This window comes from Xiphophorus couchianus, chromosome 3 (assembly GCF_001444195.1).
Source record: "Xiphophorus couchianus chromosome 3, X_couchianus-1.0, whole genome shotgun sequence".
Taxonomy (NCBI): Eukaryota; Metazoa; Chordata; class Actinopteri; order Cyprinodontiformes; family Poeciliidae; genus Xiphophorus; species Xiphophorus couchianus.
In genome coordinates this window covers 13205821-13233670 of record NC_040230.1, presented here as the reverse complement: position 1 = coordinate 13233670, position 27850 = coordinate 13205821, and the positions used below count along the sequence as shown (strand labels likewise).

At 38.5% G+C, this 27850-nt stretch overlaps 2 protein-coding genes across 5 annotated transcripts; one reads left to right on the top strand and one right to left on the bottom strand.

The window, feature by feature from the left end:
- Positions 1 to 2975: 2975 nt before the first annotated feature.
- rasip1 (Ras interacting protein 1) lies at positions 2976 to 19880 on the bottom strand. Of its 3 annotated transcripts, XM_028011250.1 has the most exons (17): positions 19821 to 19880; positions 18881 to 18974; positions 16651 to 16772; positions 15918 to 16369; positions 15180 to 15440; positions 14847 to 15091; positions 14309 to 14473; positions 12676 to 12880; positions 12277 to 12575; positions 9607 to 9768; positions 7567 to 7607; positions 7160 to 7314; positions 6913 to 7025; positions 5288 to 5582; positions 5014 to 5177; positions 4116 to 4257; positions 2976 to 3435 (listed from the first exon to the last, which is right to left on the bottom strand). In XM_028011250.1, exons 3-17 carry the CDS (start codon positions 16770 to 16772, stop codon positions 3257 to 3259), a joined length of 3000 nt encoding a protein of 999 aa, XP_027867051.1. In that variant the 5' UTR covers positions 18881 to 18974; positions 19821 to 19880; the 3' UTR covers positions 2976 to 3256. The 3 variants fall into 3 exon arrangements, with proteins under 3 accessions (XP_027867051.1, XP_027867042.1, XP_027867061.1); XM_028011241.1 differs by lacking the exons at positions 18881 to 18974; positions 19821 to 19880 and adding an exon at positions 17415 to 17683; XM_028011260.1 differs by lacking the exons at positions 18881 to 18974; positions 19821 to 19880 and adding an exon at positions 17415 to 17683 and having other exon boundaries at positions 14847 to 15088.
- A 221-nt stretch (positions 19881 to 20101) lies between these two features.
- Positions 20102 to 22808, top strand: cox6b2 (cytochrome c oxidase subunit 6B2). Of its 2 annotated transcripts, none has more exons than XM_028011292.1 (4): positions 20102 to 20210; positions 20692 to 20830; positions 21694 to 21794; positions 22236 to 22808. In XM_028011292.1, the coding sequence occupies exons 2-4, from the start codon at positions 20725 to 20727 to the stop codon at positions 22287 to 22289; spliced, it is 261 nt and encodes an 86-aa protein (XP_027867093.1). In that variant the 5' UTR covers positions 20102 to 20210; positions 20692 to 20724; the 3' UTR covers positions 22290 to 22808. The 2 variants fall into 2 exon arrangements, with proteins under 2 accessions (XP_027867093.1, XP_027867099.1); XM_028011298.1 differs by having other exon boundaries at positions 20119 to 20210; positions 20695 to 20830.
- The last annotated feature ends 5042 nt before the right edge of the window (positions 22809 to 27850 follow it).

Sequence of the window (27850 nt, the reverse complement as noted above, 5' to 3'; positions counted from 1 at the left end):
ATTTTAGTAAATTCAAAACGGAAAATCCCATGTTAAGAAATTATTATTTTTCCCCAAAACAAATGTAGCCCCCTGTGACATTTCCCAAGATTGAAACATACATACAGAGAAAGGCATCTTGGACCATTCATCTTTGTGCAATATCATTAGATCACCCACATTCCTCTCTTTTCAGCCAACCCCACAACTTTTACTCATGATTTAAGCATTGGGTCTGAGATGATCACTTATTTTGATTTTGTGTCTGGTAAACTATTTCTTGTTGATTTGGTCATATATTCTGGTTCATTGTGCAACTAAATGACACAGTTAAGACATTTCAAGGAGTTAATGAAATGCACGATGCAGGAGACGTAACCTACACCATCACATATACCCCAATGTTAAAATAAGATGCTTTTCCACATTTTCATTGTTTGTTGCTAAAAACGTGATCGTTTCCACTAAAGTTTATTATACACCACATGCTTAAATTACAAATGTCCCATTCTCTTCTCAAACAGCGAGTTTTGGAGATTTTTTTTTTGCTCCCTTACCTAGGGGTAAACATTGTTTAAAGTTGAATGATCTTGGTTCATATTCCAGTTCCATGTTTTGATTCTGGTTCCAAATTATTCTTGATTTTGATTCTATATACAGTAGAGATGGGCTCAAAAAAGTCTACATGCCTTTAATGAGTTAGCTAACCAGAGTTGTTTCTGGATTTAGAAAGTCCCAACTTCTCAATTAATTTTTTTTCCACATCATTACTTCCAACTATTATATAATATCAAACATGTACTTGATATACATGTTATTAATCTTCTTTTTATGTGGGTTCACTTTTGCAAGAGCTTTATCTGATGAAAACACTTTTACTCCTATTATCTGATGCTGCAGGCACCAAAAACATGTAATTAAGCTCCCACTGATGAGCTAACATGGTGCAGAAAAGCAAATAAAGAAAAATAACTTGTAAAACCTAGTCCAGGTTAGCAGTAGGTACAATATGAAATCATGAACGGCGAGTCTTTTCAACTGCCTGGCTAATGCTACCAATTTTCAACTTCAGTTTGTGAAAACTTTCTGATTTTTCTTGATTGTGACTGCAGTCAGGTAGGCTGGTGGGTCCAGCCAGAGGAAGAAGCAAAAGATGAAGTTTGGCGCACTGCATCAAAGACAAGCACTCTAATTAATCTTACACCACAAAGCCGGAGGTGCTGTGGTGCTCCCTCCTTTGTACAAAATAGTCCCATTGCAAATGTTGTGCTGAGCCGACTGCTCGGTTCTTTTAGTAAAGTGAAGCCACACTTCTAGCTGATTCTTCTTCATTGGATCTGAATATCAAAACTAGGAATGAAAATTAAAAAATTTGAACAATCCTGGGATTATTTAAGTACTAATCCTGGTTCCAATTGATTTTTGAGATTCGATGCCTGACCGTACCGTCCTCCTGACTGAGTTTGTAGCAAAATAAACTCAAGTTCTTCTCTGGACTTGTAGACTTACACAGAAATAGCCCAGTGTGTTATGTAATATTTATATCTAAATTAAACAGATTCACTTATTGAGATGTCTGTCTAACTTGATGTGGCATGTTTGCTTGTCTTTCTCATGTTAACAAATGGCTAAGAGAAATGGGCATCAAGTAGTATAGTATGGATTAAGATTCTTATGCTTTGATTAACTTAAAGTGGAAAGTATTAATAAAAAATGACAGAAATAATCTTATTTATAGAAAAAATCTTAATGTGGGATTTTAATAGTTTGTCATTTTTTTACGACAGTGTTTCCCAACAATTTATTTGTCTGTAAACACAGAGAACTATGTGTGTGTCAAATGCTTACTGAACCATCCTGGTCGCACATTCACACTATAGTGTATCACAACAGAATGGCATACAGCAGTCCTTACATTGTACAGTAATGTCACATAATCATGGCATGGATCTATACCAAGCTGAACCCCATCTGTGTTTAATTATAGCCATAGACTGTGTCTGCATGACATTACTGGAAAGCTGAAATTAGCACGCAAACACACTCTCACTCATACACCACAACGAATCTCAAATGAGAGTGATTACAATCACTTAATTGATAAATCCTAACCAGAGAGATGGCTCTTTACATGATTCACAATCTGTTAACGTGGTGTTTTTGTTTTTCATGTCATCTCGAGAGAGAACCGGGTACGTCAGGGAGATGAAATAAGCCGGGGGTCTCTCTCACGGGATTTGTGTTTTGTTTTTGAGCGTTTTTACCGTAAGGGAACTCTGAGAAACTGACCGGAAGAAAGGAAGCCATCTGGCTGCGCACCAAGAGAGCAGCATGGCAACTGGAGTTTTCTTAGACGTCAGAGAGCTTCTGTCTCAAGAGAAAAAAGAAAAGTGAGGAATTGTTTTTATTGGACATCTGGCTGACTAGACGGTGAAACTGACTGGATGTTGCAAAATTGTGACAAACAAGCTCAACTTACTCACTGAACGGTGATTTCACCTGGCTCTTGCGCATGAGAGCTGGCTGCTCTTTTTGATAAATTAGATGACCTTTTTCTGTAGTTTTTACCACAGTATCAGATACCAGATACTGGAAGCCCTTGTTATCAGTGTGTATCATCAACTGTACGGGAAATTAAACCTTTCCCGGCTTTTAAATCACAAGGATTTGGCCTTTACGACAGCTAACTTTAGGAAAGGTAACTTTTGTGTGTGGTAATGTTAGTCTCATTTACTTGCCTGAGTCACGACCAAGCGTAAATTGCTACCTTTATTACAGAAAATGAGACGGTTACTCTGGAGTGGATGATAATGTACTTGTGTCAGCTCCTTAGTCAGGCAGTTCCACACACTCATCATTTAATGTCAAAGGGGAGTGAGTCCTGCATCGCCACCTTGTGGAATGTTTAGGCTTCTTTTTATGGTGTGGGAGCCGAGGAGCATGCCAAGCCCCAGAGGCCCTGCTGTGGGGAACAAAGACCAAACGGAAACTGTAAGTCTCTTAGACCAGAATTCAGCATTTTATTAAAAACAAGTCATTTGAAAATACGCAGAGAAGCCAAGAAAAAGAGTGAAGTGAAGCCCAACAATTTTTGGATGTCCTCTCCCTGCTTTAAAACTAATTCCACAAAAACTAAACAAAGACAGGATAACTGATTTGTCAAAAATATGAAAAAGGAATAACTGAAATGAAATTAGGATCAGATGAAGAACGACTGCTATGCAATTAAATGCAGAAATCATTTCCGGTTTCTTTCATTCTGCCGATATGTGCTCTTTCAAAGCCGAGTCCTCTGATTTGCGGGGAGCTCGTCCTGATCAAGTCCCCACAGGAAGGTGCGGAGACGCGTGACTTCCTTTTGGAGCTCAGGGCTTGGAATTGGCTGGGAGAGGTCGAGGCGTGGCGTCTCGTTCGGCAGGATGAGAGGAGGGTGATCTAGAAAGCTCTCGAATATGTCTAAAAAATAAATAAAAGGTATTAGAAATAACTGAGTTGCGGCAGTGTGTTTACAAGCACCCAGCAAAACCTTTTATCCTATTTTGTCATGCCACAACCACACAACCTAGTGTTTCTATTGCGTTTTTAAAAAAAAAATAAAGTAACAAATAATTGTGATGTAAAAAAAATATGACATATGCTTTTCAAAAATTAAGAAAAGAGCAATTGTAAAATAAATGAAGTCCTGTTTGCAGTTGGACAAAAGAAATGAAGGGAATCCAACAATCGTGAAGGAAGCTGCTAACAATGCACATCGCCCTGAACATTTCTTTCCCACCACAAAACATGGTGGTGGCAGTTTCATGCTGTGGAGACTGTTTGTGGAAGCAGCATATATAATGATGGATGTAGGTAAATACAGGATAATCATGGAAGAAAACCACTTAGAGAGGGGAACAAATAGAAGCTGGTGTAGTGTTCCACCTTGGAAGGTGGGCAGTAACCCATAAGATGTAATCCAGTACCAAGTTGGACAGCGTGTTCATATGTTAAAATGGCCCACTCATAGTCCAGACCTTAATCTAATTGGGAATCTGAAAATTGATCAATGTGTAATGTGACAAAAATTTAAGGATGTTAATACTTTTGCAAGTCACTGTCAGAATAAACCTTTAATGGTTTTATGTATTAAGTTGTACCTCCATTCAGGTCTGTGCCGGGTGGAGGAGCCCAGGATGCGGGCGGAGCTCGGGTCGGTCCCAGCTTGTAATGGGTGAGCAGGTGGTGCAGCTGGGCGTGACTTAGCAGTTCATGCTCCTCTTTCAGACTGGTCCAAGAGGACTGGAGGATGAGAAGTTAAAGAGCCAGTGTTACACTTAATTAAAGGGTAATATTTTTATTTTCAGATCTATGAGGAGACGCGTACATGCTTCAGTGCTACGAGTGGTGCAGCACTTGTGCCAAACCACACACTTGCTGGGGCCGATACAAACATGTCTCATTTTGAGTTACAGGAGAAAACTACCTGGACTACAAACAGAGTAGAGAGAGTGAATATAAACCTGTGTTGTGAGCTTTTGGCTTGACAACTTGCAAACTCTTGCATGCAAAACAAACTAAACAAAATGAAAAAATTAAGGCTTTTTTTTCCCAAGCGTTTCAAGCAAAAAGCAGGAGATGGTTAATTTGATTTAAAAAAGGGATAAGAAACCAATTTTAAACAGAAAGACCTTCAAGTTTTGTTCATTATAGAAGGCGAGATACTTTCAGCTGGCTACCTTCACACTTACTGTAAAGATAAGGAAAGTAATGATTAAGGTAATGAGTGATTGAGTTTCACTGTGCTGTTACGACAGCTTTCTTGCTCACTGTAATCTACCAGGAACAACAGTCTCAGACGTAGTTTTGTGCAGCTGTTGTTCTGAATGCCGTAATGCCATGAAGTCACTGACCTGAAGGCCTTATCCTGTTTAGTGTTAGTATGAAGGTGAACTTGTTTAGTCATTTAAAACTGGGCTCAGAATGGACAAGGGAACTGATGAAGAAGCAGGAATTTTATGGACTTTGGCTTAAATAGTGATAAGAAGATAATTTTACCTGAATCAGTCGTGTTTTGGGAATACATAGAAAGTTGACCGTAACTGAGAGTTTCTTCATAAACTCTGAGGCTATGTCTCCTAACCCCGCACCCTGCAGCCAATCTAGGACCAAATCCAGATTTGTCCGGATCTGGACCGCTCTGGACCATGAAAACAACCCATCTAGAAAAAAAAAAAAGAAGATGCAGAAGAGGAAAAAAACACAAAAAATATTTTGTAACTTTTATTTCCCACAACAAACCCCCAAAATAGTCGACCCAGTGCTATCTTACCTCTCTCCAGCAAGGTATTCAGCAAGGAAGTGTTGGTGAAGAAGAAGAGGTAACCAAACGTTTGGGAGGTGAGCGGCGGAGACAAACATGCTTCTCGAGACAGCATCAAGGAGCAGCGATACACTTCCACCAGTCCGGCGACCTTCGGAGGCAAGATGGACACGTCGTCCACAGCTCCCTCTTCTCCTTTATTCTCATCTCCCTCTGCGCCCCGAGCGCCGTCCTTCTCTTTCTCCTTCTCATCACTGGAAAATGGGTTGGTGTCCAGGAGGGCTGGCAGGAGCGAGTACAGGGTCTTTGTGGACAGGCAAGACAAACATTTTAGTTATTTTGTGGAGAGGTGAAATTTAAAAAAAAAAAAATTTAAATTTGTATTGACGTATTTTGGCTTTCCATGAGTTCTATATATGCATTGTTTTGCACAGTTGTCAGATTGTTTCCTCTCTGCCAATCGATGATATAAAGTAAAACTTTACAATCTGATCATAGTCTGAAGTAAGGAAATCTGTGTCTGTGACTCCAATAAGCAACGTCTAGTAGTTGGAGACCACTAACATTTAATTGAGTTGGCCGTCTGGCCAAAAAGGGATCAGAACCACAATGAATAGAAATTGGGTGTAGTAAAAAAGTTCTTCAAAAATAATAAACAAGACAATTAAATTATAGATAAGTACTTTACTACAAAGGATGTCGAGCGGATCCCGCCTATTTGCGTTTCAGTATTCACTGAATTCTTGTTTGTGAATTTTTCTGTGGAACATGAAGCCGGGACGAATTGGCATCGCACTGCTCCAAAAAGAGACATAATTTGGGGTGATTTTACCTTGAGCCCAAAGAACTTGTTTAATTTAGATAAATGAGCCATTGTAACACCAGTCTCGTGTAAGTTGGATGTAAAATGCCTCGAATATGTCATTTGTTTTTATTGCAACAATGAAAACAAATGTGTTCATTTTGTTTGTTTATGTTGTTGTAGACAGCGGGAATTTCAGTGCTGCTGTCTTTTCAATGATTTTGGAGACATGTAAAAATTTTTGCAATGTCCTCATTGTCCCCTATTTACTTGTTGGTCTGGTGACACGCCTTCACTGTGGTATGGTTTAAAGAGTGAGAAGGGTTTTTTTTGTCACCTTCTCTGGACTGATAGATTCTGATTCATTTCAACTCCTCAGCACACAATGGACATGAAAAACTGGGATGATGGCAGGAAATTCCTAATAGGGCGTTGGACAACAATTTTGGGATACTTTAGAGCTGACTCATTCTGCCCAGTAAAATCCTGCAGAAAGATTGTAAAATATAATTTTGCCTTCCACCAAAAGAAAACATGCATCTGAAAAGTAGAAAATTCAACACATGAAGATGTCTACTGAGCTTTAATGTAGTTAGACGTTCTTGGCATTGATCAAAAAGGCTAGCAGGCTTGACTTTCAACATTCAACTTTGGATAGAACATCTGAACATTTTCAACGTATTTTCTGGACCAAATAAGGACAAGAACTGGCTGACCTGAAGTTGCCAGAAATGAGACATCCGCTATGTCTTTATCGAGCCACTTAGATGTTTACTTGCAGAGTTTAGATATAAAAGGATGAGGCAAGCTTTATTGTTGCATTTTGATTTACCTTGGTGAGATGATACACACACTGCTGAAAGGTGTGCATTATGACATCATCCAGCTGTGCAAGAGCCTCTGAACAGGTGTCCATGTCGGCTGTCAAAACCGGATCCCCGGGGGCTTTCCAAGAAACAATCAGCAAGAACAATTAGAGACCGAGCAGCAGCTTTCCTTTCTGTGCTGGCTCTTTTGCTAATTTGAACTGTAAAACCCCCCTCAGTAAGTAATTTCCACATTTTTCAAATCAGTGTTACCTTCAAATTCCCACTCTTTCTCCATTGTTTCAACTTTGACCTGGAAGAAGTTAAGGAGCTCTGTGGCATTTGACATCCAGAACATGAGGGGTCGCAAATCAGATGACAGCTGCTGGACATTTGGAGTGTTTATCTCCCCTTCCTGGTCTGGCGAACTGCACAAGACATTTAGGTAACTCCAAAGTTATGTTATTGTGTACATTCTCCGAGCTGACTAAAAATAGACAGAGTTATTTTTACCCAGCTATATTTGAGAAACTGTCCGACTGATGTGTTTCAAAAGGCCTTCATCATGTTAGAAAAATGTTCCAAAGACATAACAGCACCAACACAATCATGTATTATGAAAACAAAAGCCGGAGATCTCTAAACAGAGGAAACATTACGTAGGACAAAAATGTTCTTACTTTTGCGTGGGATGCTTATCCCCAAATTCCTTAATGTTATCCTGCAGAGAGAGTTGAAGAGGCGTCTTAGTGTGTGGTAGGGGGTGGGGTGGGGTGGGGGGTGCAGAGTATAGCCCTGCAGCCAGGACAATTACGGCACATTTTCCAGCAGCAGGGGAAGTGACATCAGCTCATCCTCGCTACCCAGCAGGCCACAACGGAGGGCATTTGTCTGTCTGCTGGTTTCTCTGTCTGACTGAATGTGGTTGTCTCACTCGTCTTACCTGATGTTTTTCCTGCCAACTTTGTTTGAGTGCTGTCTGGGTCATGGTGTCATGAAACGCTATCCTAAAAAAGTTATTTTGTTCCAAACGTAGACACTCCTAAACATTCGGGGTATTATGAACTTACTTTATCTTTTGTTTATGTTTTTTTCATTTCAAATTACAAAGCAGGTACATTCTTCTATGGTTGGCAGTCAATTCATTTCCTTTCAAAACTTAAACCACATTATGCAGTTAAACATGAGAACAGTGTCTCACCGCCCAGTATTCACAGCTGTTGAACTTTTTCAGGTTTTATAAACTTCAATTTCTTTCAAGATTTGGTGCGATTGACCGACAAAATGTAGCACATTTGCAAAAGCAGGAAGGTTTGGAGCTCAACACCACTGGTGTCTCTTTCAGAATCACGACGTAGCACATTATTGAAAAATGAGACAAAAAATTAGGCTGCTGTTTACACGTTTAAAATAAAAATCTTACACATCTAAAAACTAGGAGTTTTGCCCATTATTTTTCAAACTCATTTTTATGAGTTTATGGGTTTATGTCCAGGGTCATAGTCGTGCTGGAATGTGAAGGACTACCCCCGCCTCAACTCTTTTGCAATCTCTAAGTGGTTTTCCCGTTTCTGCAGATCGCCCCTACAGCAGGATGCTGCCACCACCATGAGTCACCATATGAATGATGGGCATGATGATTGTTAGTTTTTCTACAAACAGCTCTGGAAAAAATTAGGAGACCACTTAAAATGATCAGTTCCTCTGATTGAATTTTTTATAGGTATATGTTTGATTAAAATGAACATTATTACTTTATTCTACGAACGACTGACTGACATCATGTCTCTGAAATTCCAAGCAAAAATTTAGTATTAGCAGAAAATGAGAAATGGTCCAAATAACGGAAAAGATGCAGTGCTTCCAGACCTTAAATAATGCAAAGAAAACAAGCTGATATTCTTTTATAAACAACAATACTAATGTTTTAACTCAGGAAGAGTTCAGAAATCAATATTTGGTAGAATAACAAGGAAGTTTTTAATGAGGTTCAATGAACTCTTCATTTTTTGCAGAGCTGTATATAGTTATTTAAATACTTAGTTATATTGATCTTCTGTGTGTTTGCTGTGTCCCCTACATGGCTACAAAGATGATTTTTTCGGTTTTCTTTAACAAAATTATATTGTTTTGACCGGATTTTTTTTGAGTAAATTACTATTAGCTCTCCTGTCAATGAATTCCTCCACATGAGCTGTGGATCTCTGCAGCTCCTCCAGAGTCCCCATCGGCCTCTTAGTTGCTTCTCTAATTAATTCCTCCTTCTGGTAGGTTTGTCAGTTTAAATGGATATCCATTTCTTGGTAAGTTTGTAATATTGCCATGCAATGTGTTTCAAATCTTGACATACTGTTTTATTAAATAAGATTAATTTGAATATTTTTAGCAACTCAAATAAGATAAAATTACACATTGTAAAATTACACCAATGTGTAATTTTACACCAGAATAAAGGGGGCAGAATACAAATAGAAGCAGCATTTTTCACATTTAGGTTTAAAAATGTATTTGAAAATGTTTTTCTTCCACTTCACAGTTATGCACTTTTTTATGCTGGCCACTGAAACATGCTTAAGTTTGTAGATTTTATATGATATAATGAGATAAGGCTTCAAGGGTGCCAATACTTTTGCAGTAGCTTGATAAAATTACACAGCTGTGTTTTCAACTCCAATGCTTGGTTTACACAAAAGTCTGTTGTTTTTGTTCTTTTTGCTTACCCACACAATGTCTTTGATTAGGTTGGCTGATTTGAGTAATATCTGCGGTGTCAGAGCAGGGTCCAGATGTTTGGAGGCGTGATCTATCATGATGGACAGCAGATAGGCAGGAGCTAAAGGTCCACCACCAGAGTCTGGAGAGGGGTTTTTGGAAATTATCTCCTGAAAAAAAAGAAGGAAAAAAAACATAAATTTTATGCTTCCAGAGTTTACAACTCGCTCCAAAATGATTAGAAACCCTTGTAAAGATCTAGGCATCAGCCAAAGATATATGGCTGTTATAAAGACTTGGAGACCCCAACATACCCAACCAATGACCTACAGGGTAGTTTTACCCTCCTTAGCATCCACTTCATGCTGTGTGGTGGTAAAATAAACATACATCTTGTTTATTACAGCTCTGTTTGTTTTCAACTTTAACCACCACTTGTAAAAATGGGCAAGTTAGGACATGTACCCAATTTCCAACATCTTCTTTACTTGAAGCCTGTGTCTGCATTATAGCTACTGACTGCTTTAGATATTTTTAATTGATTTTTCTTTCACCCCTTCTCTCGCCCAATGCAGGAGATAGGCACGAGCCCCCTCACAAGCCTGAGTATACGCAATAGATGAATTATGTTTTTTTTCTCTAGTTTTTAAAAAGTAAAAACTGTTTTCTTTGAAATTCAAATGGAAAATGCTGCAATTAATAATTAGTGCCAGACAGTAGGCGGCAACAATATGGACGTTAGCTGCATCAAAATTTAAAGGAAGAAGACTATGAGAGTAGCTAAAGCAGAGCTACGTTATGGATTTCAAAGGTTTCTCCAATGCAAAATTGTAGTTGTTTCTTCGACCTGGTTCACCCTTTTCTCTCAGCCATATAATTTCTCCAGATTACAATTTTTGAGCGAGGATAAAGTGAGACAGATACAAAATATATCAGAAAATGACTTCATTGTGTTTTTGGTTTAAAGTAGGAGGCATATGTTCAAAGTTGGCCTCTACATTATTGTTTTTAATAATCTATGGTTATTCACTACATGGATGCACCTAACTTTAAAAAAAAAATTCAGTTTACATAAGGCTGAGATTGACAAAATTTCAGTTTTGCAAACTATATGTTGGTGTGGTCAGGATCTCAAACATTATGCTCCTTTGGTTTTCTATTTTCATGAGTGGCTAAGAGAAATGTGTCTCTCTTTTATGTCACACTTACATTTTCAAAAATTCTGAAAGAAAAAAAGATACTTAAGTTCCAATTATTTTTGAAATAATTGGAAATAAATGATAACCACTGGTTTTGTAGAAAAATAAACTATATCTCAAATCGGAATTTCCCTTCCATTTTATAAAAATACTCAATATAAAGATAAGATTTCTCAAAAATTGTTCAAAGTAAAATCTTCTGCAATACACAGGTGGACAAAACAGTTTTTAATCCCTATTTTAGTAACTGATAAGCCGACAATGTTTATTGAAATTATTTAAAACTGGTTATTTCAGTAAAGATTTGCTCAGAATTATCCATTTAAAATCAGAACAACCTCCAAACAAATTAAAGCTGAGCTCAAAGGTCATGGTTTATCAGTGTTAGATGGCACCTTCAGTTATTGATTGACCTCATGGGAGACAACCAAGAAAGCAAACCATAAATAAGCCAGACTGAATTTGCCACAATCCATATTGACAAGCCACACAGTTTCCGTGATACTGTCCTACAGACAGATGAGACAAAACTGAAGCTTTTTGACAAGGCACATAAGCTCTATGCCCATAGACACAAGAACGAAGCAAACCAAAAAGAGGACCCTGTCTCTACTGTGAAACATGGAGTAGACTCAGTATGGGCGAATTTAAACCAGCTCTGTTTAGTTTGCTTTAATAAAACTTTGATTTCCTAGACTTTTATTGCCTAGACAGTTTGGTTGGGAGGAGGTGTGAATGTGCAATCAAACTGATTGATAAAGAACAAAAAAAGAAGTCTAGCCCATCTGAAAACCTACAAGTTTCAGTTAAGTTGAGGTGAACTCTATGGCGAATGCATATGACGGACAAGAGACCACTCTAAAGGCAGGAAGCGAACTATAGCGCAGGGCAATCTGGGCAAATACAACCAAACAAACGTATGAGTCTAAAGCTAGTGGGGGAAATGGCTCACAGTCTTTTACCAAAGACAAAAGAGAAATCCTACAACCGCAACAATCTGACACCACTCTATTTTTGTTTACATTTTGTGAAGAAGAAAGTTGTGCTCTTGTGTTCTCCAGAGGTTTTCGTGTAATTTCTCTCAGTGGTTTCTGGGTCAGCGTCACCACAGGTGAAGGGGCAAACAGGTTTGACAAAGGGTTTAGATTGTTTGACACAATGCAGTGGGAAAGCAAACAGCACCAGCTGAAAATGTAACAAATGCTGCAACTTTGGTCCCCAATTGAACCGTGTCTACCAGACTATCAGGTGTGAGAAAACTTTAAGTTATGTTCTGGGATTGCTTTGCTGCAAATGGTACACAGTGTCTTGAATCTGTTCATTGTACGATAAAATCTTATCCAAGGATTTTGGAGATAAATGTGCTGCCTAGTGTCAGAAAGTTTGATCTCAGTCATGTAAATGATACATTTTAAACCTTTTTACGTGTATTTTCCAGAGGTGCCAATAAGAGTGAAGTATGTTGTCTGCATATCTCACCTGTAACAAGACATCTGCATGACGAGAGTGAAATTTCAGAAGTGCCTCAGTGGAGCCCAAATACTGTCTCAGGGCCTCCTGTCTGTCCACCAGCCCTGAAGGACAGCAGGGGGTGGAGGTGTCCGCCTGCCACGGCAGCGTCAATGCGAGCGGTGGGGCAGGAGTCACACGAGGGTCTCTGTAGAGGAAAAGGAAGTGGTCCCCCAGACCAACCACGTCTCCGGGCTTAAGGACCGTCTCCCTGTACACTGTTACTCCATTGTGAGTGACTGCACCTCCTCTGAAGGGTCGCATTAGAGCTGGGGTGGAAGAAAATAATATTGTGGATTGGATTTGACCAAACCTTGTGATAATAATGGTTTTGTTCTGAATGCTTTATTACTGATGTGTTTTAGGTACCGTGTCCTTTGGGCGTCTCTGGAACAGCAGCGTCTCTCCTGACCAGTAAGTGCCTGACCAAAATATCAGGAGCAGAAAGGAACGTGTCCACCTTCAGGGGTCTCTTCCCTTTCCTCTCTCTCTCTCTGTCCTTCTCTCTCTCCTTCACTGTAGGCTTTCTCCCAAACACGTGTGTAAATCCCGCCATGATGTACAAAACAAAATCCTACACAAAACACACACAGCGGAGGCTCAGGGAGGTCTGTTATCTGCTGAGAGCCATAGTTTACATCAGATATTAAGTTACACAGAAGGCAGTTGATAAAGAGTGAAGTGTGTCACAGGTTGTTATAATAGAGACCTGTGTGAGATCATTGTTTGAAGTGGAGTGCACACAGGGGGTTATTGTGCAGGCTTTTTGTTGTTTTGTGCCTGATTCTAAACAGGAGAAGGCTGTAAAGGGATGGAAACCCCGATGGTATGTGGCGATTACAGACATGCAGGTATGATGTCATGCACCGGGTGTGTGCATGCACGTCCTTCTGCACAGCTCCGCTCCCCTTCATTTACATATGGGCACATCAGACCACATCGCTATTCGGTCCATTGCAAAAGTATTCCCACGCCCTGACTTGTTTTCACATTTTGCCATATTATAACCATAACTTCAGTGTATTTTATCAGACCTCTAATGGCACAGACCAACAAAAATGTGAAGGGGTACAGAAATATTAAAAAGCTTTCAAAAGCTTTAACCAATAAAAATCTGAAAAGTGCGGCTTTTTTATACATCTACTCCGCTTTGATCTAATATCCCTTAATAAAATGTTGTGCAACCAACTGTCTTAAACCTAACTAGTAAACAGATTCAACCAGTTTACACTCAGAATTTACACACCTGAAGACCTCTGACGTGTTTTCAGGCATCATTAGTGAACAAACAGCATCGTGAAGACCCAGGAGTAACACAGGTCAGACAGAAATGTGCTTAAGTCAGGGTGCAATTTGCTAAAGGCCTCATGTGGGACATAGCATGTTGAAAAAAAAAAAGATCCTCTGGTCAGATGAGACCAAAATTGTAAACATTTTTTGCATGGATGTGTTATCCCTCCTACGTGTTGCGGAAAAAACAGCCCTGCACACACCATGACCATGGTGGAACATGGTGGTGGCAGCATCATGCTGTTTCTTCAGCAAGAATCTTATCAAGTCTGAACTGTAAATACAGCACAAAACCAGATTAAAGTCCAATCTAGAATATGAAGCAACACTTGAAAATTGCTGCCCATAGATGCTTCTCCTGTCCAATCTAACTGAGCTGAGGAAAAAGGACAAAAATGTCTTTCGATGTGGAGATCTGGTGGAGACAGACACCCAAAGGTTTGTACCTGTAATTGCTGTAAAAGGTTCATCTACAAAGAGTTGAACCAGTGAGGCTAAATACAAATGTATGCCACATTTCTGACTTATGGAAATAATGTATCCCTTTCCTCCCACTTCACAACTGTGCATTGTTTGTTTTGGTCAATTACATTAAACAATGTGAGAAAATGTGAGAATGTCTGAATACTTTTGCAAGGCACTGCAGGTATATGCAACTGTAAATTCTTTCTGAGATGTTCAGGGTATGATATCATCTGCCAGCATGTCTTGCCTTGCTCTGATCATAACCCTGCAGCAAAAGGAAGTAGGGTCGGTCTGTGGGTGGAAGAATAAGGCTCTGTGACATCACTTCCAGGTCGCAATTGGAGTAATGCTTCTCTTCATCTGCTGGTTGGTTTGTCCATCCAACTTTGGCCTCAGCTCTCGATGCTCTAACCTGAGAAAGTAGGTGAAGGCATGATGGTTAGATACATTGAAAATTAGATGAAAATCTGATTTTATAAAAACAGAAAATTTTAACTTAGCACAACACAACAGAATCATAAAGAGAGAAACCACCTGACCGGCTAAAAATAATGCAATATATCAAAAATAACGCATTTCTGGAGAATTAAACTAGTTTTCTGAAGGTTTCTTTAATCGTTTTATTTTTTTAAGTTCTGTGGGTTTTTTTTTTTGTTGTTGTTGTTATTCAAAATCTCATCCTGTTTTTCCTATGTTTTGGATGTTGCTGTTTTGTAAATCTCAGAATCACTGCACTTAGAGCTCCAAATGAGCACATTCAGTCCCGACTGCATTGCCCTCATTACCTCTCCAGGCTGCGGGTTGATCATGCTCACAATGTTCTTCCTGTCCTGCGCTCCTCCATCGTTGTTGGGCTGGTTCCCTGTACCACGGGACTCGTTGCTGACGTGGTTGCCCTGTCGCCGGCGCAAGCTCAGGTTCATGTCGCTGATGCTCCTGCGGAGCTCAGTGTTCCTCCCACGGTGACCTCGCTCAGCCTCCTCCAGCCCACCGCCAGATGACATCCGGCTCCGCCGCCAGCGCACACCTGCTACCCCAAATATAATCACATCACTTATCAGGTTTACCACAGTATCCTACATTAAGAGGTACAGCTCACTGTACATGAAGAGACAAACCTTGGTGGCTTTCCCCCTCCCTCTCCCGGTCCTTCTCTCTTTCTCTTTCCTCTCTTTCATAGTCTTCCTTCCTATAAATTTCAAAGCGTCGCTCGAATCCATCCTTGGGCCGCCACATATCCACCAACATCAAGGGACATTCCCATGGGGCAACACATCTCCGGCACTCTGTCTCCCATTTGATAGCTCCATCTGGTTGCTGGACAGACTTTCCGATGACATCACACAACAGGAAGTCTTCAGGGCTGTGCTTCTGGATAACTAGAGGATCATACAAGAAGGAAAGAAGACAAAACAAAGAGCAGTCATGTTTCTGTGGGACTGCTGGTTTTGTTTATAATGATTTGGAAAATCCAGATCTCATTTTCAAGAGGGACCCGGACAAAAATTTGCAACACAAAGTTAGGGATATTTGTTGCACTGTTTTAATTAGGGGTATCAGACTAAAAGGGGGACTGAATGTGAATGCTCACCAAACTTTGCAGATCTTTATTTGTGAAAAATGTTGAAAAATATGCATTGTTTTTCCTGATACTTTCTAATTACGGGCTACTGTTGGAGCTTTCAGATAAAGCTCCAATACAATATGTTGAATTTTGTGGTAATAAAGTGAACAAAAAAAGTTCAAAGGATGTGAGTGCTATTGCAAGGCATTGTGTATCAAGTAATTGACGACTGGTTGCAATTTGGTAAGCTATAAAGGGATCTCAGCAGAGGTACACATGAGGGATCGCAAACCTGCATCTTCTGTCTCCTCCCTTTCTCTTTCAGTGTATCGAGTGATGACCTGAGCGATGAGCTGCCTGGATGTGGAGTGAATGTTGGCCAGCAAGGAGCGATAGTTAGCTCCACTGGCAAAAGCATCCCCATAGATCTTGATCAAACCAGGGGCCGAGGAGGAGGCAATGGGCAAGTAGTGGTGGGCTGATGGGGCAACAGAGGTAGCCCAAAGCTCTCTCTCCCTCTCCCCCACGGCCCGGTCCCGGTCGCTATTTGAGCGCCCCCGTAGGAAGAGCTGAGAAATACGCTTTGTCCGAGACTGGGGGCCAGCGGGCCGGGGCCTGAGGAAGGCCGGAGAAGGAGAAGGGGATGGAGAAGGGGAAGCCAGCGAGGGGGTGGAGTTGGAAAGGGAAGAGGACGGAGCAGAGGGGGCCTCGTGGAGTGAGGCTGCGTCAGAGCTGGTAGTCGACCTGGAGACAAAAGAGCGAGGGGGAGGAGAGGGAGGAAGAGACGAGTCAGCTGTGAATTATAACTGAAAAACAACCAGGACTAAAATAAAACAGGGGAAGCAAACAGGGCTGACAGGATATAATGACAGTGGAAGTAAGATAAGATGGCATCAACACACAGGCTGGGCCTTCAACAATTCTTATCAGGCTCTGGATCCTACCCTGATGATAACTGGCAGTGATGTCCTGTAAAAAGCACACAATGAGGAAATTGAAGATAGCAAAAAGAAGTTTAAACTGACTTGACGGAGATAGCGCTGGGCCAACGACGTCCCAGTTTGGCAAAATGTTTCCTGGGAGAGTTGATCCACAATCCGACTGGGAAATGAAGCTTTCTGAAGCGAGGACTGCCAGACCCCTCCATCTGACCCCCCCCCAAAAAACAGGATACATATGTAATTCAGACAGATAAACATTTCTATTATTCCTTTTTCTCCATTCAATCCATCTATGTGTGTCAATGATGCCAGGACAGAATACAATAAAACAATGGAATGATGTCATCGTCAAAACAATACAAACAGGATACCTGTAGCAGGTTGTCAACATGGTGCAAACAAACTAAAAGAAATCATCACCACTTCCCCTTTTGCCATAAAAAAGCCCCTGAAAATCGTAGAGTGTGAGTTTCCCATTCTCAAACAGGAAGTGTGTTTTGTAGGACTCAGGTCCAGCTGTCGCAGAGGCCGGGAAAATCCCACACCAAAGGTCACTGCCCCTACGTTTCTTGGGAAACCTCAGCGATTAAATCCTAATTGTAGGTGAAAAGGCAAAACAGAAGACACCTGCTTTCTTGTTCTCTACAATCAAATTTTGGGGTTGAAGACAATCATTAAGCCTTTGTTGAAAAACCATAATAATCTCTGACTCCTCACATCCTGACACAGAAATCCACACCTCGAATCTTTTCTTTTCAGTCTGCAGGGGGAGACCATGGCTGACAGTGCATTAAAGTAGGTTGAGAAAATTAAAGAGCATTAATTTGTTTAGTTATGAATAAACTTACCCACTTTCACTTTGGTGAAATAAGATATGATTATCGTTATCCACCCAAAGATATATAAGCAACTCAAAGAAGTCCAATAACGGTGCGCGTTTCCTTCTCCTCTCCACAAAGATCCATTTTTGAAAGGCCTCAGCCTGACACACTCACTACAGTATGAACGTGTTTCTATTTAAAATAACCTAAAAAGAACTTTTAGCAAGTTTTCCTTTCTAAGTGGAAAATTTCTGCTGCCTCTCTCTCTGTGGTTTTCAGCCGCTCTGGGTCTATAGATAGAGTAACGGGCCTATTGTTCCAAGTGACAGAATTTCCTTCCTTTGCTTTGGACAACACCTATATCCTGGCTGAGAGAGAAAGAAAGGGAAAGATTGGTAGAAAGAGTGGGAAGGGCGGATTTACATGTGCATATTAGAGTTTAAAATGTTTTATATTTGAACGTATAGGCACATAAAAATATTAGTTTCTTGTAGAAGCAGCCACTTTTTCAAATGTTTAATAAAAATCTAAATATCATAATCGATCCCAAATATATGTCCAATGTAAATCCAGCAGAGTAAAGTGAATTATAATGAGGGAAGAAATCCAATTCCAACACAATCACACAGACATGGAGTTTGTGTGATGTTTTGCTGGAAAGAGGATGAAGGAAACACATGCAGTGACAGGAAGCGTGATGTAGACACCTGTGATCTTTGGCCTAGTCTTCAACAGGAAGATGCTGATGGAAAGGGAAAGGCCACTGTCCCTGTGTTTCAATTCATATGCTTTCAAGTTCGCATTACTAAACCATATTTGGTAAAACAAATAATTGTGGAATGTCTCATTCCAAGTACCTTGAGTAAGTATTCACACCTCTTTAACTTTTTTTTTTTTTACCACAAACATCAGCATATTTTGTTATTATTTTACATATAAAGGTGCATACTTGTGAAGCAGAAGGAAAATGATACAAACGTTTTATCAGTAAACAAAGTTCAGTTGGGTTAAATTTAAATCTCAATATAAATCCAAATGTTACGTGGAGGGTTCAGAGGTCAGAGAACATTTGTGAACAAACACAATCATGAAGACCAAGAAAAACAGCAGACAGGTAAGGAAGAAAGCTGCAGAGACGTTAAAGGCAGGATTTCAAGTACTGAACATCTCACAGAGCCCTGTTCACCCATCATTACGGACTGGAAAGATACGGAACAGCTGCAACAACACATGGCCGTTCTCCTCAGTTTGAGGGCCAGTGAGAACAGCAGCCAAGAGACCTGTGATGCTTTTTTCTGATTTTTACTTAGCAAAACCAGTTTCTTACATTTTCACATTTATGGGCTATTTTGTTTTAGTCTTTCACCTGAAGTCCAAACAAAACCCTATTTATTTGACATTTGAATGTAGCTAATTTATGTTGACTCAGTCAGGATTGTCTGTAGTAAAACTATTGTAAATGTAATGTAGGAATAAGAATGAAACTTACTTACCTAAAAAAGAGAGAAACTTCTGCTTGGAGGTTGCATGTTTCCCGATGCCTGCGACGGTTTCTCTGGTTTCTCCAAAGCAGATCAGAAGTTGATTCTAAATTGAATATGAGCATGATAGTTGTTCGATCAAGACTGATTTCAGATACACACAAACTCTTCTTGTAGAAGACAACAAAAATTGAGGTGGATTTAAAATTCAACTAAATTTCGGTGCCGTACAATTACTTTCACATCAGTTATGGGAGGATAGAAGATTGGTGGCAAGTGAAGATTGGCATAGAAAGAAATTTTCACTATCAAATTTAAGATGTGACAATTTGATGATATGCAGCAACATTCTGATGCACAGCAATACTAAGCTTTAGTTAGACTATAAGTCATTTCCCATTACTATTAATAAAAAATAGACTAATATACCTAGTGTTAAGCAGAAGTGATGTGAAGCCAGATCAATGTTACATTCAATTTTTACTGTAATGATGCTGAGTGGCAGTCAATCGTCATTTTATGAAACAAGACTGTTTGTTTACAACCTTTTTGTTGCCATTGTGCCATTTGGAGATCAAGTTAAGATACAGTAATCACCATACACTGTCATCGGGAGTACTTTACCCTCCTCTAAATGATACATTATCTGATTAGTTTCAAAGGCTTTAAATAATAATAATAATAATAACAGACTGTGAAAAGTGTTATTTCTGCTTAAAATGTGCTATTTTATTTTAATTTTACTTATCTTATATGTATTCATTTTAAATTATTTATTGGTCTTTAAAATGCCGGAATTTGCACGTACGTTTACATTTCTGAGAAAATCTAATAAGGCATCAGTATCCCTTATTTTAACCAAATACCTCTTTACTCTTACTTAAGTAATTTCTTAGACGGCATGTTTTTACTTTTACTTGACGAAAGAAAATGCCTTGGGGTAATTACTTACATTTTTCTACCCGCCTCCGTGAACAACTGCGATTAACTTCAGTTGAGCACAGCGTGTAGAAGTTTAAATAGGAATAAAAATAAATTAGATATTAGAAGTTTGTTTCAAAGATCATCGGGGGACGTAGTTTTTAATAGTATTTTTAATTTTCTAAGGAGAACAGGTATTATGGGAAGATTATAGTGATTTTACATCTGATCCATACTCCAGTCTAGAAGGTGGCGGTAATGCACCTAAAAGTTGTTTGCCAACCGCCATAAAAAAAAACAAGAAGAAGAAGAAGAAGAGCACAGCGTGTTGATTGACTCCTGTCGTGCCTCCATGAACTCCCAGAATCCTTTGCGGAACTGGACCTCTTTCCCGTGAGGACGAAACGAGCAGCATCTCAAGGTTAGCTGTAATTAACTACGAGAATTAAGGGTTTCCTTAAACCATCTGCTCGACTAGCACTAATTGGTTCACAGTCGAAAACGTAGATGATGATCTGCCGTTCTCTGAATGTGTGTGAACAATGAAAGCTATATAACTCAAGTCCTCAATCCGTTAGCTTGTAGCTAGCAAAGGGTAACTAACGACTTTGTCAAGAAAAGCTGTCGGACTTATTTGTATTTAGCATAAGCAGCCAACTACCAGCTAGCCTTCTAGTTTGCAAAGTCTCTCTAATAAAGCATCAACAGTTCTTAATACGTAAGCTAACAAAGCGAGGGTGATTAAGATAAAATTAGCATGGGTAAGCTAAAGGTTAGCTTAGCCAACTTGAAATATTATGTTTTATAATTTAACCAGACGATAAATTTGACCTTCATGATATTCTTACATTTTCACACACACGCTGTAAGTGTTGTTTATTGAAACCTTCCCTTGTTTTCAGCGTCCCTTTGACCGCTTCCTAGAGCCGACAAACATGGCCGAGACTGTGGATGAGAAGATTCAAAACTACAGGACGGCTCCCTTTGACGCCAGATTCCCCAACACAAACCAGACCCGCAACTGCTTCCAGAACTACCTGGGTGAGGACATCCCCATATTCCGATTAGGCACATGAAAGTGTAACATGTTCCTCATAACTCCTCTCAAAAATGAGCTGAAGTTAAAAAAAAAGGGTACTATAAAGGTCATTAACAAACTGCATGATATTAACACGGCTGCTTATGGGGTTTCAGTTTAAACTGGAAATTATATGAAATCAGTGGCATTGGTCAATTTAAACATGCGTATATTTAAAGATAAACATTCAACATTATCCCAATTTTATAGGATGGATTTGTCAAAAAAAACAAAATTGTCTGCCTGTCTGCCACACAGGGATTTCACTTTAAATCTATTCACAATTTGTTAATTTTAGACCTAGAAAAATCTGAAATATCTCCAAACCCTTTATACTTTAACTCTTGTTGTTTGCTATAAACAAACAAGCTAGTGATACTGTGCTGAGCAGTTTGTTGCTAAAGTACAACTGAGTATTATAGGAAAATGTTGTGTTAATACATTTATTACGCCTTTTAATTTCTGAAATATTCACACATATTTGTAGCAATAATATAGCACTGATAGATGAGATCACAATTCAGATTATTTTTTCCTTACTTGTTTTTGGTCATTTTGAAATAATCAAAGGTGTGACGTCAGTGCTTTCTAACATTAAATATTACAGCAAGTATAAAAACAGAAGATTTGAACATTTTTGTACCAGCTCCTCTTAGTAAAGTGTAAACAATGAAATATCCTTCACCTGTTATCACAAACGTCAGCATATTGTGAGTTATAATGGCAGTCGAACTGTGAGTTGTATTACCAAAGATTTTCATTCTTTGATCTGTGAGTTTCTTGTGAAATAATAAAAGTTCAACCTATGGATTATTTTGTGCTGCAGATTTTCACCGATGCAACAAGGCCCTGTCAGCCAAAGGCCAGGATGTGTCTCCCTGTCAGTGGTACCAGAGGGTTTATAAGAGCCTCTGTCCAATGGGCTGGGTGAGTATTTGCAATGATAATAATAAATTAATATATTTTAATTAAAGCAACTTTCAAAACACTCGAGGACACTGTACATACAAGATAAAAGCAACAGTAAACCAACAAACTATCCGCAGCTTCTGCTAATCAAACATTACAGAGAATATTCAGGTTTGAAAAGATGAGTTTTGAGGCAGTTTATAAGCTAAAGAAAGGAGTCAATGTGACGGATATCAGGTGGCAGCTGACTTTTTTTTTTCATACCTATGACGCTTTATTTGTATTTCATACTATTGATTTGAAAATTGCAATGCCAAATAAACATGCAAAATATAGATTCAACCATACTTAGTGTTTTCATGTATTTGCCATAGACAGAATTGTTAACTAAAAGCAGCTGCTATGCAGAGTCTCTGCAGGTTTTGTTTCTTACCTAGATCTCTTTAACACCTTGTCCAGGTGGCTAAATGGGACGACCAGATAGAAAATGGAAGTTTTCCTGGAAAGATCTGAAGTCAGAAGCTTCTATCCGGTCGTGAGGTTGTTACTCAAACCCTTACCTCTGTAGTGTGCCTGAAGACATCTCCATCACATCTGTATCACTTCAGTCATCAGTGCGACTAATTTAAACTGTAAACGCACAGAGCTGTTACCATGTGAAAGTTTAGTTTTTCTCTCTTTATAGTCTTTCATATTGCATTATTGATTCTATAGATTCAGTGTAGAGTAATAATCACATTGTTACAAAGTTAAAGAAATGTGTTGTAGCTTTCTGCCAGGCACAGTAAACAACATTTCAAGCATATGTTTGTTCTGATGGAAATGTTACAAATTTCTTTCCCTTTGTAGTTGTTACTTTAACCCAGATTGCAAAGTATTTCATCACAGAATCAGATAAAATCATCTGGGAACTCACAGTTAATTACTAATAGGACTACCTCGGACATTGTGTTCACATGTGTAATTTGGTCAGATTCAGATTTCATTGAGTTTTAAAACATTTGTAAAATAAAAATAAATGTTTCAACTCCTGCTGATCTTGTTGACTGATTTTTCTCCAGCCATGGTAGCTTCCAGGTTACTCTAAAAAAACTGATTTTGTCTTCATAGTTGCAGTTCTGTTGACCTGGAAGCCATAAAAAAATCTAAAAAATAAAATTCTGTTGACCTGGAAGCCATAAAAAAAATCTAAAAATAAAAAGTTTATTTCTGTGTCAAAAATATTTGGAGCCCTGTCTGTTAAAGACACAATTTTGCCAGATGAAATCAAGAGTGTTACGGGTCTTGGAGATGTTTTTTGTTTGGTTTTTTTTTGTTGTTTTTTTCTATTTTGAATTACTATCAGTCATTGTGACCGGAAATAAAACCATATTTCTTAATATGATAAGCATGATATCCCAGTGTAGGTTAAAACACTTGATGTAAAAAAAAAAAAAAATCCAAGAGTGGTTGTAGTTTCCCCTGTTGGCCGCACAGTGGCGCCCTGAGATCAGAAAGCAAATTAACTTTTGACAAAAATGGAACTGAAGAAAAGTACGTGGTCAGATTAGGCACAACAAACAACCACGTTCATTTAACATTTCCAACTATTACAATCAATGACTTGTTCATTTCCACTAGAAAGCTAAAGCAGTGGGAAGCCTTTAGTTGCTTTTCAAACAGAAATAAATTACTCTCTTGTTCAGCGTCTAAACATTGAGATAAAAACCTCTAGCTCTCAGTGTTAATATTTTGACCTGTAGTGTGGTTTGAATAGCTGATTTTAAACGTTTAAAATAACACAGAAGAAGCATTGTTGACGGTTATAATATCACAACTTGGGAAATACCTTTATTTTTTGATAACTTGAATCACAGCTGCACACGGATTAACAAACATTTTGCTGATTGCTTCATGCAGATTAATGTAACAACCAGATTTATTCAAGTCTGGAATCTACAGCCGGTATGTTGTATCAGAAGGGGCTGTGTGGAAATGCACACTATTAACCCATGTCAATTAAACAGGGAAAGATTCAGCTAAAACATAAATATATAAAACACCATTACATTCTCATAACTTGTTAAACCATGGTTAAATCATATGCTTATGCTGATAAAATAGGCTTCCCTCAGGGGTCTACTGGCTGACAACAGAATGAAGGTTTCTCTGCAGAGTGTAGATGAGTAAAATTGTGTGTTTCGCCATTTCCTTCATTGTCAGTCAGATGTAGATGACAAAACTATTCTGGTAAAACAATTGTTTCCAATTTCCATGGGAGTATTTAGTCGTTGGAAGGTCAGGATCAAATTGTATCTACTGTAGATACGGTGCATCTGGAAAGTATTCACAGTGATCCAGTTTTTCTCATTTTGTTATGTTGCAGCCTTATTCCAAATTGTATTAGATTAATCTCTTTTTTCAGAATTCTACATGCAAATATCAAATTGTGACAAAGGGGAAAAAATGTTTTGAGTGTTGAGTAGGAATCCAAAATAAAATCACATTTACATAACATTTTCTTAATGCTTTGTTACTGGAACTCAAAATTGAGCTATTTCCATCGATTGTCTTTAAGATGTTTCTAACTTGCATCTAACCTGAAGTCAAAGGAATTGCCTTGAGTCGCAAATCTTGGGAATGATACAGAAAAAATTCTTCTGCTTTGAAGGTGACGATGAGCTCAGTGACCTCCATTATTGGTAAATGGAGGAAGTTTGGAACCACCAGAGATAGCTAGATATCTGAACTGAGAGATCAGGTAAAAAGTTTCTTAGTCGAGGAGCTCACCAAGAAGACAACGGTCATCAGGAAATGGCTGCGAGACATCTTCGATCTAACCTCGTGGAGCTTGAGAAGAACTACACTAAAGAATAACATTGAATGACTCAAACTGATGAAGTCAAACTTACAGCCTTAAGGTTGGCTTAAAGCTATGATTGCTGCCAAAGGTGAATCAACAAGGTATTAAGCTAAGACTGTGAATGTATTTGTTGGTTTTCTATTTTTTATAAATTTGTAAAACACACAATTTTTTACACATGATCATAATGGGGTATTTGTAGAATGTTGAGGAAAAAGATTAATTTTATACTATTCAAAATGCGGCAGTAATGTACCAAAATGTGAAAAAGGTGAAGCACGTCCTAGAAGCAATATAGATAAATGAAGATCAAATGCTGTATCAGTAGTAAAATAAAGAATCATTGTAAGGTAACAGCTGAAATCAAATGGGTAAAACCGCATGAGTAAGTATAGCTACGCTTTACAAAATACTTGTACTACTGCAACTTCTTCATATTTGATCACATTGTACTTGTGAAGCAGAAGAAAAACATTGCTTGTTTCCAAGTTCTAATACGCTCATCAAATAAAATATGAAGTGCGGTGTGCATTCATATTCAGCTTCCTGTACTTTGATCCCCATTAATGAAATCCAGTGCAATTAACTGTCTGAGAACATTACAGAACAAAAAAGGTTATGAAGACCAAGCAGTACACCAGACTGGTCAGAAAAAAAAGTTTTTAAGTTTAAAGCAGGGTTAGTTTGTAAAATAATATCTCAAGCTTTTAATATATTAAACCTGTTCCATCCTCTCCAAATATTGAGATCGTAGCCAAACTGCAAATCTACCAGTAACTGTCTCTATGTCCCTATGACATAGAGACTTTTATCACTTCACAAATATGCCTTAATTTTTGTTGTTCTTTTACATACAATCTGAATAAATATGCTGGTGTTATTGTAGAATAATGTGACAAAAAATATTTAAGTGGTATGAATACTGTTTTGAGGGACTATGATTTTGAACACTAAACTAAAATCACAAATTCTGCTTGAATGAGTGACATTCATTGAGGTCACTTGCTGCTATAAGGTTAGACATTATGCATACCCTGGATATAGGAAGTAGTTATTACTGTGACTTTTCTATCATCTGAAACCAGTCCAGATGATAGAACTGGTAATTTCAGTTCTCTGAAATTACAGTTCTCTGAAATTACCAAAACATTTGTCATATCTAGATAACCGGACTTGATTGAATATCTGCCATGTGTGTACTCAAAGCTGACTTCCTGGAAATAATACTAGTCATAAGATAAAATTTAAAAAACCTAAATATTCAAAAATAATATAAAAACGGAACCAAAAGACTTCAGGGAACAAAATGATAAATGTCCACATCAGAAATTTTATGTTTGGTAGCAAAGTACAAGGTGACCCTAAAACCTGGTTCAAAGTTGTTCTGTCCCAACTGCAGGAAGTTACTGTGTAATGAAATATAATTTTAAAAGATGTGACACGCTTTGTGGGTTAGCTTTATCTCTTTCTTTCCTGTCTCTCTCTCTCTCTCTCTCTCTTCCTGTGTTTCTGGGCAAGCTCGCTTCAGATATTTTATCTGAAGCGATAAAACCTGCATTGGTTCCACCCATGCAGGTGGGGTTCTGATGATTAAAGGAGATTCTGCTAAATTTGGCTGAAGATTCAGCTGATGTAGCTGGATAGATTGGTATTTTCAGACTCAAATATCAGATTTTTAAGCATTTATTGACCTGAAAGCACCAGGCATGAAGATCAGCACGTCGCTGTCTGCAGTTCAATCTGGAGAGACTCAGACGGAGAAAGACAGCGATTAAAAAGGTTTATTGACATACATAAATTAAAGGTGATAGGACTCAGCAGTCCAGCATTGATAGGTCAACGGCGATGAGCGAGACGCGCCGATTGGATGATGCAGGTGGGGCTAGAGAGTCTTCCAGTTTGAATTTGTGCCTAGGTTTCATTTCCTGTTTACGGCTGTGGGAGGGTTTCCTTGCTAGATGACTAAACTGAATTCTGCAGAAGTTCAGAAGATCTCCCTGTTTAACCTTGAAAAAATAGATTTGACGTAAATTTTTAGACACGATCACATTTTCCCTGAAGCCTGGGATATACTAATTTCTGATGTCTAAATTCCCTGTTAAAATAACCCTTAAAGAGATAGCTGCACTATATGGAAGTGGTTAATGCATATTAATCTTTCTCTTTAACAAAAAAACATTGCTGGTTGTGACAGAATATGCATGAGACAGAAAATATAGATTAGGTCTGCAGAGGAAAAAATTACTAATTCTGTGACAGCATGAAGTATTAGAAATTGTTGGTTTCAGTCTTTTTCATTGAGGCAGACAACAACCACACAGGAAACAGAGGCATGTGTTGCTGCCTCTATCTTTATTATTAAATTTTTTTTAAAAATCTGGGCTTGATTATAACTGCTTCTGCCACGAATAATGAATGCATTTATGATCTTGCTGAAGGAATTAGGTTTTAACAACATACTAAATTTGTAATTTTAATGTAACCCACTTTGAAGTCATGTTTGGCTTTTCCAGCTTTTAATATAATTGTAGTTTTTTTGATGCAAATTGATTTAATCTTAGGTACATTACATATCAAGATGTAATACTGGACTTCACTGAGCTCCTGAGACCAACCCGTTATATCACAAAAATTAGTAGAAACTATCTGCATGCCAAGATGCATAATTTTCCAAACCTGGGACCATGGAAGGCATTTGGCGTCCATGGTCCATAGTTGAATACTGAATCCAAGCTTGTAATTATTTGCTTGTATATTACTACACTCAAACCTTCAGTCTTTCCACTTTTTAAGAAACCTTTTGCCGATCTTTTGTCGTCTTGAACTGTCTGTTGATTTATGTTTGTTTCTCATACCCATGGATCTTTGAAATCTCTCATCCTACGAGTTCCAGTCAGTTCATTCCTTCACCAATTCACATCCTCATTTCACGGTCATTCATTGGAAATTCATCTCTTCTTTTCTTCCATTTCATACATGCGAACGAATCAATTTTTACAAATATTTAGCCCATCAGTTTATTTTGTCCTAGTAGTCAAGTATTTAGAAGTATTGTGAAAATTAATAATCATAAAAGTGCTTAAATCTCACAGATTATTTATATATTACCTTCTGAAAACTTTGAATCATGCGATATGTCATTGATTGTTGATCACATCTCCTCTTGCACTTTGACCAAACTATAAAAATCTGTTACTTCTATTGTTTTTTTGGTTTTTTTTAACCATTGTAT